The sequence below is a fragment of the Peromyscus leucopus genome, chromosome 12 (genome assembly GCF_004664715.2).
Source record: "Peromyscus leucopus breed LL Stock chromosome 12, UCI_PerLeu_2.1, whole genome shotgun sequence".
NCBI classification, from domain to species: domain Eukaryota; kingdom Metazoa; phylum Chordata; class Mammalia; order Rodentia; family Cricetidae; genus Peromyscus; species Peromyscus leucopus.
In genome coordinates, this window is record NC_051073.1 from 13,597,994 (window position 1) to 13,616,109 (window position 18,116).

Consider the following 18,116-nt stretch of genomic DNA (forward strand, 5'->3'; position numbering starts at 1 on the left):
AGGCCACAGACATGGACTAGTGTCAAGAGGGTAGCGTGTCTTTTTTTTTTTAAGGTGTTATGTTATACCAGGGCTCAAGTGTCATGGCATTGAAGATAGCTGTGGTTTGTACATCATCAGAGCATCGCAATCACACGAAGTAATCATAGAAAGACACCACAGGTTCTCCCCCAAGTCAGCATCCCTATGAGCTGCTGCTCCACAGAGCCAAGCTAAGCCAAGCCACACTAGTCTGCAAAGTATCCTCAGTGCAGGAATATTCCTCCTTTCTGGGAAGAGCCAGTAGTGAAATGTGGCCTGGTGTCTTCTTGTATATACACTCTTATTCTCAGAGACTGCAAAACACCAACCTGCTTCCCTAAAACTTGTCTGGACTGCCCCTTCCTGCTCAATAAATGACTTGGCAAAGAAAGAAATCATGGCTGTTCTTACTTTTCCTGGGGCATCCTGATGTAGAAATGTAGCCATGAATTAGTTTAAAGGCAACTGAGTGTTAGGTTTGAGGAGCGAGTCTCTGTAAGGTGTTCGCGTGCATGTCTTCTGGCGATAGGTGCTTCTTAGCCACACTTTGCTTCGTTTTCACATTCTGTTTTGCAGACTGGTCTGTCTTTTATGAAGGGAACTGAGACCACTACACAGTAATACTTGTGTATGGCTTGTGGCTCTGGTCCTCTCAGACAGAACCACAAATGGCAGTCACCTCAATGTGCAGATTTATTTCCCCGTATCTGTGGGTCGGAAGGGAGACTAGGATTGTGCATTTCTTTTTATTTTTTTTCCCTCTCTGAGATAAAATCTTGCTATGTAACCCTGGAGATCCTCAAACTTGCTATATACCCCAGGTAAGCCTTAGACTTGGAACCCTATCTCAGCCCCTCAAGTGCATAATTATAATCATGGTTTGCAACACATGCCATAATTCTGGGTTTCCAACAAGATCCCCGAAGGACACCTAAAGAGCTTGAGTTTACATGACAGGACTGTCACCTAAGCACCTGGAATCTTTTGGATAAAGAATGGGGGCCTTAAGGAGTTCAGAGGCCACAAGGATATTAATGACATCATCGCAGTAGTAGGCTGAGCCAAAAGTCAGATACACACAAGCTCTGGTTGGAAAATTAAATCTGATCTCATAGTTCTGGTGTGGGCAAGATGCCTAGAATGGATGATCGCTGATTTATAGTGGAGCCTCTTGATGGGGAACTATTACAACCCTTTTACAAATACTTCCGGTGCACCTGGAGGTGTGGGGAGGGGCACAGTGTGGTATAAGAAGCAGCAGGCAGACGTATAAGTATCTATTTAATGATAAAAATTTGTTACAGGAGAATCTAGTTATACAAAGTTAAAAAGAAATTCCCATTTTGATAGAGGTTGGAAATTAGTTTTTTATTTTTCACTAGGATTCAAAGAATCAAGATAGAGACAGTTATAATGTCAATAAAAGTTCAATCCTAGAAGAAAATCATGCCAAGGCCAAGGACCCAGTTGTTCAGTGATCTCCAAACTAGGCCTTTAATGGCCTTATTTGACAGGCTCAAGGCTAAGGTAACACCTCATTTATATGAAGAAAAAAACCCTCCTAAGTATGTCCAACTTATGGAAGGCATCAATCAGCAATTAATTATCAGTAATTGTGAAGCTTGTAGAAAGAGAACCAATTGACTCAATGTCTACAAATTTTATTTTCTGAAAACCTAAAAGGTAGCCCTTAAAAATTTGTAAGATATTTGTATTATATATAATATATATATATATGACATATATATATTAAATGATGGGTCATTTAATAGTTACAAAGAGACTATGAGGTGGATTATGTAGAGTTCATATGATCCCTCCTCCAGTAGACCAAAAGGCCATTTCCCTAAAAATGAATAACCATGAACATCTTTTGCATCTACAGAACCAACAGTGAAAGTTTTAAGTCATTTGAAGAAGAATCACTGTGTCTCGAATCTCTCTTGATGTTGCTTTCTTTGAAATATCTTGAATGGCTTCCACAATAGCTAGAGGTGATACCCCCCCTCTTCCCCACACCCAGCTCTTTCCTGTTTACTCTAAGTTTGCCTACATGTATCATCAAAGCATTTTTGAAAGAGGAGGGGGATGGGATTCATTGTGTGTTTGTGTTTGCATTTACTTCCGGTGCTTAAACCATAAGTTAAATATTGCCAACACTGGGCGCAGTTAAATATTCCTGCTTTAACTTACAAGCCTCAAGTGTCTGGGTATTAGATAATTCACTGCAGAAGTAACTGATGCAATTTGGCGCAATAACAAGTAGCTCTCCAGAAGAAGGGGGAAAAGGTGTCTTGGGGAAATGAATGTCATCCCTTAGCGTAATATAGCCATTGGCAAGCTTAGCTATTTAAAAGCTTCGGTGGTCCTCAATACAGGCCATCCCAGCGTTGTGATAAAATATTAAATTAATCCAGATAAAAGGATAATTCATCAGAGCCAACAGCGCAGTAGAGGATGGTTTCTGGTGGTTTAGCCGCACCACAAAATCAAAGCTGAAAATGGGCAGTGAAACAATCACACTGCTCCCTGCTCTTTTCACAGGCACAACTGCCCAGCGCCCGTGCATTTGCCAATGGTAAACCCTGAGCCCGTAATCACAAAGTAGCCTGGCTGTCCTGAACTCTTTATGATCACAGAGTAGAGTCCTACAGTGGTAATGATGCTTCTGTTGAATTTATCCAGCTCCCTGCCCTTAAGACCATACTGAGTTCCTTGTTCCAAATGACAGAGCCAGAAATGGTTATTTCTAAATTTCCTGTACTAAATCAAGATAATAATATGGATTTCTGCTACTTTATGCACAAAAGCTAAGTGCTTTTCTCTCTACTAAAAATGTCACTTTTCTTGACTATTTCGGCTTTTCATATGAATTTCCTAATAGGTTTTTTTGTTTATTTGTTTGTTTTGAGGATATTTAGATTTTTTTAAATGTATATCAACATTTTGCCTGCATATTTGTATTTGCACCACACGTGTGCCTGGTAGCTGTGGAGTTCAGAAAAAGATATCAGATCCCCTGGAACTGGAGTTGTGGGTGGTTGTGAGTAATGTGGATGCTGGGATTTGAACTCAAGTCCTGTGCAGAAGCAACCAGTGCTCTTAACCACCAAACCCCATCGCTGTCACATGAATTTCCTGAAAGCCAGTGGTGTTCCCGGCATTCTGTATCTTGTACCCATTTGGAAGAACTATCTTGCATCAGCTTAAAAGATAAATGAGAAAAGGTTGCCACAGTTATCTCTGCCTTCAATTCCCAGGATCCTGTATGCAAATGTATCAAATGTAAGACCTTCCCTGTTGTGAGTTCCTATTCTGCCTTTTTCCCTGTGGGGAACAAGATGGGCATGGAGTCTCCTCTCCCTCCAGCTGCTCTGCTCTGAGAAATACTTGTTGAGGTGAGGGTGGGGGAGAGAACAATGCCCACTCTGTAGAGCTAATATGATTGTGAGTCAGCCTTACCAGGTGGAAGGTGTTCTTGCTTCTGTTTGATAACTCTACAAACAAACACTCAAATGATGATAACGCGCACTGTTCAATACCACAGCTCAAGAGGTGTGGTGTAGACAGGAAGCAATCACAAGCCACGTGGATGAAGGTATACAGGGGGTTAGGAGCACTGAAGGACTGCAGCATCTTGATTAATTCAGAACAAAATGAGGACCCATTGACACTGGGAGGAGTCGTGCCTCAGTATCTGGGAAAGGTCTGGGGAAGACAGTCACATGACGCTTAGTAAGAAGAGCAGCAATCAGTCAGTTTGTGTTCTTTAACAATATCTGAACTGGATGTAGTGGTATGTGCCTGTAGTCTCCGGTTGGGGGAGTTGGAGGATTATGAGTTCAAAGTTACCCTCATCTACATAGAGTTTGAGGCCAGCCTGGACTACATGAGACTCTTTGTCTTAAACTAAAACAATAAAAACAACAATAAAAACCAACAACCAGTATCTGTGCCTGGGTAGTTTATAGAAAATAGAAATTTGGCCGGCGGTGGTGGCGCACGCCTTTAATCCCAGCACTCGGGAGGCAGAGGCAGGCGGATCTCTGTGAGTTCAAGGCCAGCCTGGGCTACCAAGTGAGTTCCAGGAAAGGCGCAAAGCTACACAGAGAAACCCTGTCTCAAAAAAAAAAAAAAAAAGAAAAAAGGAAAAAAAAAAGAAAATAGAAATTTATTTTTCACGGTCCTAAGCACAGGGCTGAGAAGATTCTGGAAGGTTGAGTGTCTAATAGAACTCCACCTTTCCTCATTCAGAGTAGTGACTTGTGGCTGTGCCCTCCAGAGAGAACAAACCCTACCCCATTCATAGCAATGGGACCCTTCATTGAATCACACCCCTGAATCCCCACAACCCCATGTATTGTTACTTCACTGGGGAATAAGTTTCAATACCTGAATTCTGCGGGACATTCAGCAGGCAGTAAGTCTTCAGCTACAATTGGCAAGGCAGAAGTGAGAGGCCACAGAAAAGGGAGCGAACGAGAGAATTCAGAAACGGAATTCAAATGTCGTCAGTAGTGTTAAGTATATGTCACAGATGAGAATTTGAGAATGTCTGCACTAACTGTGGAATGGAAGGCAGGAGGGAGAAGAGGAGAACCAAGTCCATAGACCAGGAGGGAAGCCCACGGTAATATACCCTCCAAATTCTTGGAGTATGTAGAATGAGAGAAAAAAGTCAGACATGAGGAAATAGCATTTCAGTTCTGTCCACATGTAGGAGATCCTTACACTTTCATGCTCAGATGGCGTTTTCATAGGAGAAAGTAATGGAAAGGCATACATGAAGAAGATCTTAACGGGGGTTTCTCTCTCACACTCTCTTTCGCTTTTGGCGAAATTATTCAGAGACGTCATGGAGAAATAGCAAGACGGTGAAAAGGTTCCGAAGTCTAGGGAGTGAGTGGTGATAAATGTGTTAGAGACCCTGAGCAGCCAAGAGCTCCCTCCTAGCTGGGGTTCCTTCCTCGGGATGGACATGGAGGCACCGATAATTATTCCAGACTATCTTGACTTCAGGCTAATGAGTCAAAGCCTAAGATTTATATAAAAGAAATGCCCATTTAATTTATTGAATCAGACTCTGGCTAAGTTATTGGCCATTACCTGTGACTTGGTGAGACATGAAAAAGTCGAGAGGAAATCTAATGAGGGCTTTTTATCTGTGTGGGAAAGGTCATTGCAAGCATCAAATATTGAATTTTAGATCAGTGCCACACTGAGTAGGTATATATTATAACTCAAATTAGACTTCAAAAGAACTAATTTGCTTGCGATTCTATCATTTAAAATAATCTCTTGTAATAAAACTGACTTTACAGGAAGATATTAATCGCATACTTTAATGCTGTCCCTTCAAATTGTTTTAATGGGTACATTTGAACAGAATTTTAATTTTTCCAGTAAATTGACTTTTTTGTCAACTTAAAAGAGAATTTAAAGGATGATAGTAAAATATTACAAGTCAAATAAATCCAGATTTAATTTTCTTCTGCATGGTATTAACTAGTGATTGCCTTGAAATATATAATCCAGTAAACTCTAGACACAGGTATGACTGATTAATGACATACGTAAATTGACCAAATATTAATACCATATGCGATCCATGGGCCTCTAATTTTTTTCTAATTATAATAAAAGTATCAGGTGAATTTTTTGTAATATAAGAGAAGAGTCACAAATTTTCTGGGTTTTTTTTGTTTTTTGTTTTTTTTTTTTTTTGGTAGCAGCTATACTCAAATACAAAGTTATGTTCTATTTTTCTTTTTCCCCCAATAAATTTTATTTAAATGGTGAAAGGTGTAATTGGAGGATTTTTCACTAGACCCTCAGAACTTCGGATGAATTTTTTCCCCCTGCTCGGTTTTTGGGGGTGGGTGGGTACTGATGGGATTCCTTGGAAAACAGACGCTACAGAGAGGAAAGGCAGGAGCTTTCAGCTCGGGTCACATGCATGCATGATGCCCAGGGGCAGAGATGGAAGAATAGCCCAGAGAATTGGCAACACTTGGTGTCCACAGGACTGTACCTTGGAGGACAACGTGCATATTTTCAGTTCCTGCTGCATTTGAGGAAGGCAGGTGTTTTCCAGGCGAAGGGTAATGACTGAATGGAGCAGACAGCCCGTTTATAACCCTTTCCTCGCCCATCCACATGTTCACAGAAGATGGGGATAAAGAATGTATCTTGCTTCAGAGACTGTACCTTGCCTAGCTTCCATGCTTGGTGTTAGCACCCCATGATATGGTTTCCTTCATGATCACTGGATATACGGGGAGTCTACGGGGAAAAAAAGAGGTGGTTAACCATCGAGGTTAACCTCAGGAGGAGTGAAGCAGCAGCCGGATAGCATCCTCCACTGCCGTCCTCCATGGGGTCAAAGCCCAGCTGGACAGTTGCTTGCCGTAACTTTCCTGAAGGAACTTAGTTTGTACATGTTAGGTGGCGCCAAATGACAAACCTGTCACACACAGCACATAGTCAGCAGGAATTGCTGCTGGAGCTGTGGCCTTGTGACCATACATTAACTAAGGGCACAATTGCTTTTGTTTAGATGAGCTGCTTCAGAAAGAGCAGAACTACTCCGATGATGTCTTGGCCAACATGATCAGTGAACCCAGAATCAGTTACGGAAACGATGCTCTCATGCCGTCTCTGACTGAAACAAAAACCACCGTGGAGCTTCTTCCTGTGAACGGGGAGTTCAGCCTGGATGAACTCCAGCCATGGCATCCTTTCGGGGTAGACTCCGTGCCAGCCAATACCGAAAATGAAGGTAAGAGTCCCTCGCTGGAGCCAAAAGCCTTCTGGTGTGTGCCTGTGTGCTTTTTATTAGAATGACAGACCCTGACTCAGACTATAAGATGGAGAGAAATCAAGACAGACATTTGCCATCTGTACACACACAAATGGGCCCACACATATACGCACCTGTATACAGACATTCACACATACACACACACAAAGTAATAACACTACTAAAGTTGTTACTGTGTATCTATTAAAATAATATATCTATTACATAAAAGTGATTTTTGGATTATTCTTTAAATTTTAATGCTGCGGAGTAAATAAACTGATATTTTGTAGCACAGATAGTCCTATTTTTATTTCCCCTTTCTCTTGGTAGATTTACATACCTAGTGGTACACATCTACCAGCTACCCAAGATCAGTCTGTGTAACACAGGGAAACCCCATCTCAAAATAAAAGCACATAATAAAACACATAAGCTATGCCACATGTTACTGGTTGTGAGGGACAGAGACAGATAGTCTTGGACTCTCAGAAACCCACTTACCTCTGCCTCCCATGTGCTGGAATTTGAGGTACCAATAAAGAATTTTTAAAAATTACTCTCACCAAGAGATTTTATTGCTTCCATGAAATCGCAATATTTGACTTGTAATTATCAGCTTTTGACCCAGAATGCCCACCTTTAATGAAAAGGGTGATCAAATTAAGGGCATATAATTTGATATGCCTGTAGAGTGAAATCGACAGACACTGAAATAATCTTCCTTGGCTACTGATTCTTACATGAAAGTTCAGATTACACTAAATGCAGAAGTAGGCAACCAGGAAGCTTGCTTCAGAATTAAACAGTTTCATGCTAAGATATTTCAATGCAAGGCAGCTGTCAAAATTATGGAACTTGTGCTGAATGTTTTTTCCTACTGAAGTTCAAAGAATTAAGGTTTTCTCAACCAATACATTTGCATACCTGGGTCATGTAGCTTTTCCACAGGGACTTTGACAAAAGTACCTGTTTAGGAAACAGCATCTATTAGCTTGTTTTGCCATTTTTACATTTTAGTATAAATTACATGCACACAAACACCTTGATTTCTTGAAACTAAGAATGTTTTCTACGAAGGCAGAAGGATTCTACCTGTGACTCTCCTCAGTATGTAAAAGCACTGGGCAAGCAAGTGGCGGGGGGGGGGGGTTGTTTGTTTGGATTCTGGTTCATTTGTTTGACTTTTGGGGGGGTTGTTTTGGTTTGTATGTTCATTTGTTTTTTGAGACAAGATCTCTCTATGTAGCTCTAGCTGTCTTGGAACTCACAGAGATATCTACCTGCCTCTGCCTCAGGAGTGCTGGGTTTAAAGGCATAGGCCACCACACCTGGTGGGCAAGCAGTTTTAAAAGATAGTCTGCAGATATCTTTGTGTAGACTTCTTTTACAGCATAACAATCCAATTTGTTTCTTTTATCTGAAAAAATAAAAGGCAGCTTATAGATATAATTGACTTTCCCATTCCTTAACAAAACAAAGCAAAAATATGTCATTTGATTTTCAAAGACAGGGTAATACGTGGTATTATATACATTTGGGGCATTTGAAGTCATTGTTGCCCATGTATAGACTGTAATGAGATATATGTGTATGTATGAAAATGGAGTCTCATTTTATAAGCTCAGTGCATACTATATTGGCTCTTTCCTTAATATTAATAACACACACTGTGACATGAGCCTTAGGAAACAATGTGTGCATGTGCAAAGACACATACCTCACAAAGAGAGATCCTCTTGAGTATTGTCAAGATGTCCATGCAAAGACTTAGTTGAGTCCCTGTGGTTGTATGCCCGACATTCAGTTCTGTATTGCCTAGGTCTCATCTAAAGCAGACATTCTTGCTAAAGATCTGCCATTGGGCCTGGGGAGATAGCTTAGTCAGTAAACTGTTTTTGCTTTGTGAGCATGAAGACCTGTGTTCAGTCCCTAGTACCTGTGTAAAAAGCTAGGCATGATGTCTCCAAGAAAGTAGAGAGAGGTTGATCCTTGAAGCACAATGGGTAGCCAGCCTAGCCTCCTTGGTAAGGTCTTGGCTAGTAGGAGACCCCGTCTTAAAATTCAAGGCTCCTGAGGAATGACAGCTGGGGTTGATCCCTGGCCTCCACACATGTGTGCAAGCATGTGCACATGCATGCATCCGCACACACCTGCTAATGATTAACAGCAGAATCTCATAGACCAGTAACAGAAGAGGTTGGGAATATAGTTAATAATGCAAGGGTTTATCCACCACATATGAAGCCATCATCTATCCATTCAGTCTGCAGCAACACCAGCATAACATAATTTCCCAGGGGACAATGGTCCTTATGTTCTCCGAGTCTTGAGGTATGGGTCTCAATTTTATTGGTCCAATACTCAATTAGAGCAGATACTTTGAAAAAGCCTTTTCAACAATTAATACACTTTTGGTTTATTTTTACTTTGATAGTCTGAGGGGGGAACCCGGGGTCTGTCCATGAGTTGTGAGTGTGCACCTGTGCTTGTCCACCCATAGGCGCGAGCAGGTCTTAGTGTATCTTCCTCTAGCACTCTCTGCTTTATTGCCTCAAGACAGGGTCTCTCACTGAGCCTGAAGCTGGCAGTTTCACGTAGGCTGGCTGGCCAGTGATCTCGCTGGATCCACTTACTTCTGCTCTCAATACCGGAGTGATACACATATGCTGCCATGACTGCATTTTTATGTGAGTGCTGAACACTCCAACCTCCTGTTTGCAGAGCAAATGTTCCTATCCACTGAGCCATCCCACCCCAGCCCCTGCCGCCATGGATGGGTGTCACTGGGTAAACAGAGGGAAGAGTGTGTTATTTCTAAGAGTTATCTGCAACACTGTTTTCCCCGGGGAGACCTTGCCAGTCCGTTATATTCAAAGATGAACTGCTGTGGGCTGGGAGTTAAGGTCTGTAGTAGAACACGTGTACACTAGGCTAGGGTCTAAGCACATTCCCCTTCGGACGGTAGCCAGGACTTGCCCCCCACTCCTGACGATCAGGTCTGAGATTCCTCCGCAGCCCCGCCATGGGACAGGGCTCACATTACTGCGTCTCTCCACCCATTTTCCCGTCTGAGATCGTTTGTATCTTCCTTCCTTGCTTAAAGGTAGGACGGAGAGCCTTACGTGGGATGGCATGGAAAAGCTCTTAGAAAAGTGCCTAGAATACACACACACACACACACACACACACACACACACACACACACACAAATAACTTTTTAATGGAGTCAGAATCTTGTTAGAAAGGCTCTGTCATTCTTTGTCCAGATGACTCACCATGAGGTCTACACATTACATCCTTCAAATTAATAAGTATGGAAAGGCATATAATAGTATACTCTTGCCGCTCCCTTCCCTGGGAGATGTGTTCTCTGTTCTCCCCACCTCTCTTTCCTATGTGCACACCCTGAGCTGCTGAAAATACCTGCAGTTCTCAAAGGATTTCCTCACATTGTCCTTGACGCCCTTACCACCATTGCTTCAAATGCTTGCCAGAAGAGTGTGGTTTTTCTCACCGAAGACAATCAAGATTGGTAGATGCCTAGTCACTTAGTTCTTTTACCCCGAGAAAAGAAATAGGTAAGAGCCCGGCGGGTACACAGCTATGATGAGACAGTGTTTTCGGGACACAGCAGGGCAGTTTGTTGCACAAACGAACTGAGCAGTGGAGAGAGTGCATAAGAGACCTGCACAGGATCAAGCCAGACTAAATCCCTGCAGAGAGAGAGAGTGAGGAGGTGATCATGAAGGCCCACCCCAGCTGAGCACATTAGCAGTGGATGGCTGCTAAGAGACAGGGAACCAGCTCTCGTCAAAGATGTGGCTCAAGGTCCAGTCGATGTCTCTCCACCAATGTGTAGACTGGCAGTGCTGAGTGAACTCCATGGGTGAAAAAAAGAAAAAGAATCCTTGAAGTTGGGAGGGAAGAGTGGAAGAGGGATGAAGGAGAAATTGGAGTTGAAGGGATGACTTGATCAAAGCACGCTGTATATGTGAACAAAATTCTCAAATCACTGAAAAGAAAATAGGTAGACAGAAAGCAGTTTTCGTATCATAAACAGTATCCTAAAACAAAATTTTTTTATCAGAATTATGTTCCTACCCAAGTTTAATGACTAGCACTTAGAATAATGTCTTTTAGGTTTTTATATGCCCTAATAAATTTTCATTATTATCATAATAATGGTGGGTTATTATGAGACCACCAGCTCACTCCCTGCCTTTGTGCCAGAGACGCAGATGCTTCCCTGAGTCAAAGGCACATTTTCTAAGGTGTGACGACTGTCAGAGTGGGTGTAGCTTGTTACGGTCACACCGGCAGCCGCCGCACCATTAAGCCTGTCATCATCAGGACGGTTAAGAAAGTACAGTCACCCTGCAGCTAACCCCATTTTACAGGGGTCATAAAATTACAATACGTATTTGTGATGGAAAATGAAATATGGAGAAACTGTCAATGTCATTCTTGAAATAACCAGACATTCAATAAATGCAGTCTTATAGTGTAAGACCTTTCTGAAGATTTTTACAACTAATTGATCCTTACTGCAATAGGAAGAGCAAGTGATATTATCTTTATTTTTCCATAAGAGGAAACAGCCTCGAGTGGCTGTTCGCCCTGGTCACACACCTTGTCGATGCTGGGCCTGGGTTTCGTCACTAGCACCACCTCTCTTCTTTCTACCCACCACACTGCCAGTTTCTGCATGGGCAAAGTCCCTTCCGCCTCTTGACGTACGCAAGTCTCTTCCTGCGCTCGGAAATACCACTTGCTCATATTATGAAGACAGCACACTGTCCGTCTGTTCCCCGCCACTCTTCTTGCCAACGTGGGCCATTCAGAACGGATTTGGGTTTGTGGTCTCTACGGACTGCTTGGCCTGTGAGCCTCTGGAAGCTAAACAGTTGAAGCTGCTGGTCCCAAGGCCTCCATGCAACTCACCTTGGTTCCCTCCACTCCCGTGCTCACATTTCTTTCTCGTCTTTTTTACACTTGCCAGACCTGACTCAGGGGATTCCCTCCTCCCTTGACTTCATCTGCCCTTCAGCCACTTGTTAATCCTAAAGGCTTGATTGCCCTCTCCCTTCCTTATTTCTTTAAAAACCAGTATCAGCTCAGGCAAGTATTTCCCTGGGAATGCCAACTGGTGCAGAACCGCGGTCAGGGAATTACTATACCTCAGACGTTGTTTTCTTTGGATCAGTCCCAGAATGCATACAAAGGAATAATTGTGACTCTCAGCAAATATGAAATGGTCTCATTTCATACAATTCAGCTGGATGTCATCTGTCCAGAGGAAACCTGCCATTTAGAAAGAGAGACAGTAAGAGCCTGTGGGTTACCCCTTCTACCCTCAAACTAAGACGGAATTTGCTTTACTAAATGCCACATTATGTGGCAAGGGAGGCTTTGCTTTGCTTTCCTGATAAACTCATATTTGCATTTCCTCTGGCAATCGAATAATCCTTTTGTAGTTAATTAACTGTAAAAGAAGATAAGATTGGACAGTTGTAGAAAGAGCTATCTTAAGGTTTACTGCTGGGCTGGGTATATAATCTATTTCATTTCTAATCAAAAGCCAAGAAACTATTTCTAACCTAGCTCAGAGGAAATCCACTAGCTAGTGAAATCCACTCTCCCCAGCCTTCTCCTGTGATGCTGTTACACATCCTGGTGAGTGCTTTCATGAACAAACTAAGGAAACGCCCCGTAGTTGGCACGTCGGTGGTGCTAAGCCTTTTGAAGTGGTACCCCTCCCGTCCTTGGTGCCCAGGATTAGCTCGTGAAGGTTCTTTTTCCTGCTGCTCCTTTTTGTAGCTTGTTTATTGCACATGCTTTTTTCCCTGCTCTGCATTCAGAAGCCACGACCTAACCATCTTGATTTATCTCGTTTGCTCTCTGTCTCTTGCTTCCTGCACCAGTTGAACCTGTTGATGCCCGCCCTGCTGCTGACCGAGGACTGACCACTCGACCAGGTATCTGACGTCACCCCCTTCCTGCACTTGGCGCTTCAGCAAACCTGCCTCTCTGGATTGCATATTTTACCGAATAGAATTTAAGACGACTGTAGACACCAAACTTTACTTCAGATTCTTTGCTTCTCCTTACGCTTCATTTCCCAAGTTCCTACGTGATCTATTTTTTGTTTCTGAGCTTTCCTTTTGAAACTCAAAAACAAGTCTTTTCAAATGTGGTGCTCCTTCTCTTGATTTCTTTCTTTTTGATAAATGGGCAATATAATACAGACTCTGTCTCCGAAGATGGAGGCCCAGGGAGGTGGAGCTTCCAGTGGTGAATTGGTTCTTGCTACAGGCATCTCTTTTCTTTCTTGGCTAGTATTCATAAGGGTCCTCGAGTGGGCTCAGACTTTCATAGGTTACTAAAATAGATACGATTTCCTGAAAATACCGTAACTGGTATTTCTCCAGATCCAGGAATACTTTTTGTCCTTTGTGGATTATATATACTTACTCTCAGCCAGTGGCTAAAATAACACAACAGAACAGATGTATATGCATAATTTTGCATAGAAGCCCTTTGTTTTTTATATTAAAAATTTCTTCACTATCAAAATAGATACTTCTTTTTATACAGTTTCCCAAGATGAAAAAGAAATGTGTTTTGACCCCCTGTTCTGTTTAGCCTCTGGCTAAACTTCTTAAGAATAATGCCACTCCACGAGAGTCATAAAGCATGCCTGTATCTACACTATGTACAGCCTCACCCCACTGGTAGTGGCCAAGAAAGTTAATCAGAAAGAAGAACGTTGGTAAATTGAAAAATCTGTATAATCTGGAAAGATTTTTTTTTTTTTCCAAATAGCACATACCTTTCCATATTTACTTTTTTTTACACCCACATCCCATAAAATAGTCAAGCCGATTGTTAACCTTCTTTGGGAACATCAATAAAGGGAGGTCAATCTTCTTTTTTTCTTCCCCTGTTTTAGATATATCCCTAGCAAGACCAGATATGGCCCTGCTCCTTTTCTTGCCAATAAAGTCTCTAGCCTTGGCTACTGCCAACCATGGTCTCGGGTAGACTTTGAGAGCCCTTCTTATGGCGTCCTCATGACCCCAGGCTGTGATTCAACACATGGGCAGAAACTGTGGAGTAACACAGCTGATCTCATTGATCTTTTGAACCTCCTGTCTGGGTGCTTTTAAAGGGACCTGAATTATAGTACGTTGTACACCGTTTGGGCTCTCCTAAAGCCCTCCTTAAGGCCAGTGTTAGTAAATCTCCAGGAAGCCAGCAATTGGCATTCCCATTCTGCTCAGCCAGCTGGTGAAGCCCAAGGCATGGACCAGTACAGTTCTTACTACAACTAAAACTAGCTCCAGCTGGTCTTATCTCCAAGACTTTTTTAAATGGCACTATTCATTTTATTTTTAAAAGATGACATATTTTTCATCTATAAGCATAAAATTGAGGCTGATTTTATTAATTTCCTATATTGTATAAGAATGTATTTGTTCCTGTTGAAATAATCGGGAACTAACACATGACACCAGCCAATATCTTTTTCACTTTATTTATTTTAACCTAAGATATAAAAGACATTTTTGAACACTGGCAAGCAGAAGTGATCTGTTTTGAGAGGAGAGCTATTGCATTCTACAGGTCAGGAAAAACAATCTAAAGTCTTCACTATAACATTAGCAGAATTATTCCATGAGAGACTAATGTAGTAAACAATGTGGAGACTCAGAAAGAATAAATGATAAGGTCCCTGCTCCCAGGAGCCTGAAATATAATGGAAAAAACACACTTTGCATATAAAAGGCAGAGACACATGAGGGCACACAAAGATGTTTGTGATGAGAGCAGAGAGCACTGAATCAGGTGTGTTTCCAGAGAACTCTCTGGAAATGAGCTTTCCAGAAAGAGGGCAGTGTAAGGTTTAAGGCACATGGGGTAGCAAGGAAGAAAACAGTTCCATTAAGGTCAGAAAGTGTACTGAGCTGGTCCTTGTAAGACCCGTATCCTTCAGAAGATAGCCACCAAGGAGAAAGGATGTGCACACCGAACCTGAGGAGGAATCTAGCAAAGCCTTGTTTATGAACGTGGTACTTGCTTGAAATGTCTGAGGAGCTGTGTAGGGTCTATCTGTACTTTTGTGCTGGTAATGAGTCTGCCAAGTGTTTAGAGAAATGCATTGCTGTGTTGTCTGCTTTGGATTAAAACCTCCCTGTGTTGTCTGCATTGGATTATTACCTCCCTGTGTTGTCTACATTGGATTGTTGCATCCTCATGTTGTCTACATTGGATTAATACCTCCCTGTGTTGCCTACATTGGATTAAAACCTCCCTGTGTTGTCTACATTGGGTTAATACCTCCCTGTGTTGTCTACATTGGATTAAAACCTCCCTGTGTTGCCTACATTGGATTAATACCTCCCTGTGTTGCCTACATTGGATTAATACCTCCTGTGTTGCCCCCATGTTCTGATAACTCCATAGCCACATTTTATGAAACCACCACACATTTGATTCTATTTTACCAAATTGCATCTTTACACTTTACAGACTTAGACACCCTTTCCCAGGATTGCCCTGTGCCATTGCTTTTGAATAATCATTCTTGTCACGCCAAAGCAAATAAAGCCAGGGTGTGAGTTTTGACTTACTCCTCCTCACCCCCAACCCCCATTGTTGCATCATCATGCTGAAGAGACTGATTTCTTCTCTTGCACATCTGAAAAGCCAGCATGGTGTAACTTTTAGAATATAATGTTACCCACAAGCCACAACAATAATGATGCTGATTTCTGGGCATAGTGACTATCATAGCTACTTAACTCTTCCTGGACTGTTTCCAGGAAAATTAGACCTCTGAAAGGCAATGAGAAAACACATTAGCAGTCTCTTCACTTGATTTAGTAAGCTACCCTTCCATTATACCCTATCCCCAACATTCTCCAGGCCTAACATTCCAGTTTTGTGACCCCAAGAGATATTTTCCTATTGATTTATTCCATAATTCTATTACTTTGTTAATCTCTTTGTAATGGTATTGCTAAGTGTGTAGAACGTCTTATAAATTATATGTGCTAAGCAGAAATGGAACATCTTTCACTCTAATTTCTAAAACATATTTACATTTTAGTTTTAAACCTCCGATTATTATTTGAAACATGGCATACTTTAACATTTGGCCCAAGAATCGTGCATCCATGTGTAGAGAAGGAAGAATTAGGTAATAAATTCTGTTAGTCCCAAAGAAGCATCTTGCACATTGTGTGCTCCTGCTCTGTAGTCAGCAGAGGAAGCAATTCCACGTAACGTGTGTTACTAGAGAGCTAGGATGCTTAGGTAAACAGATTCTGTGACTGACAATGTGTGCTCGCTGTACAAAGAAACATGAACATAATTTATTTGTAATTAGAACAAAACTCCAAAGTAACCGTTTTGTTCTCCCAGATCATGAGTGTTCATTTTCAAAGCTTTGCATTTTTTTCCTCTGAAGTAATGACAGCCCATAGAAATGCACACATAATAAACAATAAGCCACTAAAACCAAGTCAACATTTCTTAGGTACACATTTAACCCAGCATCCCAACTAGCATTGAGTTTTTCCTTCCTGTACAGTGTGCTCAGAATATCTCTGCAAGAGAGAGGCACCAGATCTCATTACAGATGGTTGTGAGCCACCATGTGGTTGCTGGGAATTGAACTCAGGACCTTTGGAAGAGCAAGCAGTGCTCTTAACCTCTGAGCCATCTCTCCAGCCCCTTCCTTCTCCTTTTTAATTATAGCATGTGTTTGGCCTTAGAAGCATTATGTTCAGCTTTCTTTAGTCTTTTTGTTTGATGGGCAGTGGTTAATGGTTTAAGTCTAGGATGTCATTTTTCTTGAAGAAACTCCTTAATCTGTTTTTCTAAAAGTTCTGGCCTAGAAAGAAGTTTTTGGCAGCCTTTGTCTCATGTTACTGGTTAGAGGTCAAACTAATTGATGGTCATATGTACTTTGTGTTTGATGCAGGTTCTGGGTTGACAAATATCAAGACGGAAGAGATCTCTGAAGTGAAGATGGATGCAGAGTTTGGACATGATTCAGGATTTGAAGTTCGTCATCAAAAACTGGTATGCAAAATAATTTACCTCTCCCCATGACTATATGTCTGCCCAAATGACATGGTAACACTTGGCTCGTCCTGTGCCAAAACTGGGAGGGGAAAGCTGCAAACAAAACCAAAATGTTTGCCTAGATCATCACAAAGATATGGAGAAAAGTAAATGATGCTCTGTGTGTAGTTCTTTCTGACTGGAAGCAGCTGAGCCCAGGTGGGACTTAAAAGTGTAACTAATTTCAGTGGGGCAACCACATCAGCCAAGGTCCATGCACTATGCTTTCTAGGAAAAGGGGTTTTCGAGGTTGAACATATCTAATCCAAATATCCAAAATAGAAAGCTCCAGAAGTTACTTCCTGGCCCTCGGCAGGATACCATAAAAAAAGAAACTTGATGCCATGAGCTTTTGAAAAGCCATAAATAAAACTCTATTTGGGCTAGGTATAAACTGTATGTAGGAAGTATCAGTGAATTTTGCTTAGATTTGGTCCCAACTTCCTTATGTAAATACAAAAATTACAGACTCCAGATTTATTCTAACTATTCTCCATCTATTACAGTTTTATTTGAAGAATCAGAATCTCAAACACTTAATACATGTTTCTTTGGAACCTTTCTTTGGGGTGTTTACTTAACTTCCCATCTGCAAGGAGGACCTTTCTTCTGTCCATCCCGTCCACTCCTCCTTCCGACCCCTTCCCCAGCTCCCAATGTTTCATATGTCTTACAAGGGAAAGAGTGGGGACCCTGTGAAGGTGGATAGAGAGGCGAGAAGTGACCATGACTCTTCCTCTCCACTTTCAGTGTCTGCCATCAAAAACCCTTGGGCAAAGAAGACAACCATTTCATTTGAGACCATGACATTTTTCTTCCTCATGTTAGAATTGGAATGAATAGAAAAGCAAGTATCTTCTTTTTAAGTAGGCAGTGATTATATCATTCTTTACCAAAAACTCAGACGTTCAATAAGGAAGCTGAATCCCAGATTGTTAAGAGTTCCTTCCATGTTATCACTTATCAAAGGACTTATGTCAAGAAGACAATTTTCTCATTGCATTTGGTGGTGAAAAAAAAAAAAAAGGTAATAAAATTCTCGTATAGTGATACTTGATAAGTACCCCCCAGCACTGCTGTTAGATGGAGTATATGTGCCTGCCATCTGATTCCTTTATGGGTTCTAAATGTCTTTCCAGTGTTTATAAATAAAGTCTGTAGATCC

General features: G+C 41.6%; 1 protein-coding gene across 1 annotated transcript in view; it reads left to right on the forward strand.

Moving 5' to 3' along the window:
• Positions 1 to 18,116, forward strand: part of LOC114697683 (amyloid beta precursor protein) — a 228,935-nt gene that overhangs the window by 201,104 nt on the left and 9,715 nt on the right. The window contains 3 exon segments of the mRNA XM_028875973.2: positions 6,578 to 6,799; positions 12,745 to 12,798; positions 16,809 to 16,909. Coding sequence (XP_028731806.1) covers positions 6,578 to 6,799; positions 12,745 to 12,798; positions 16,809 to 16,909 — 377 coding nt within the window.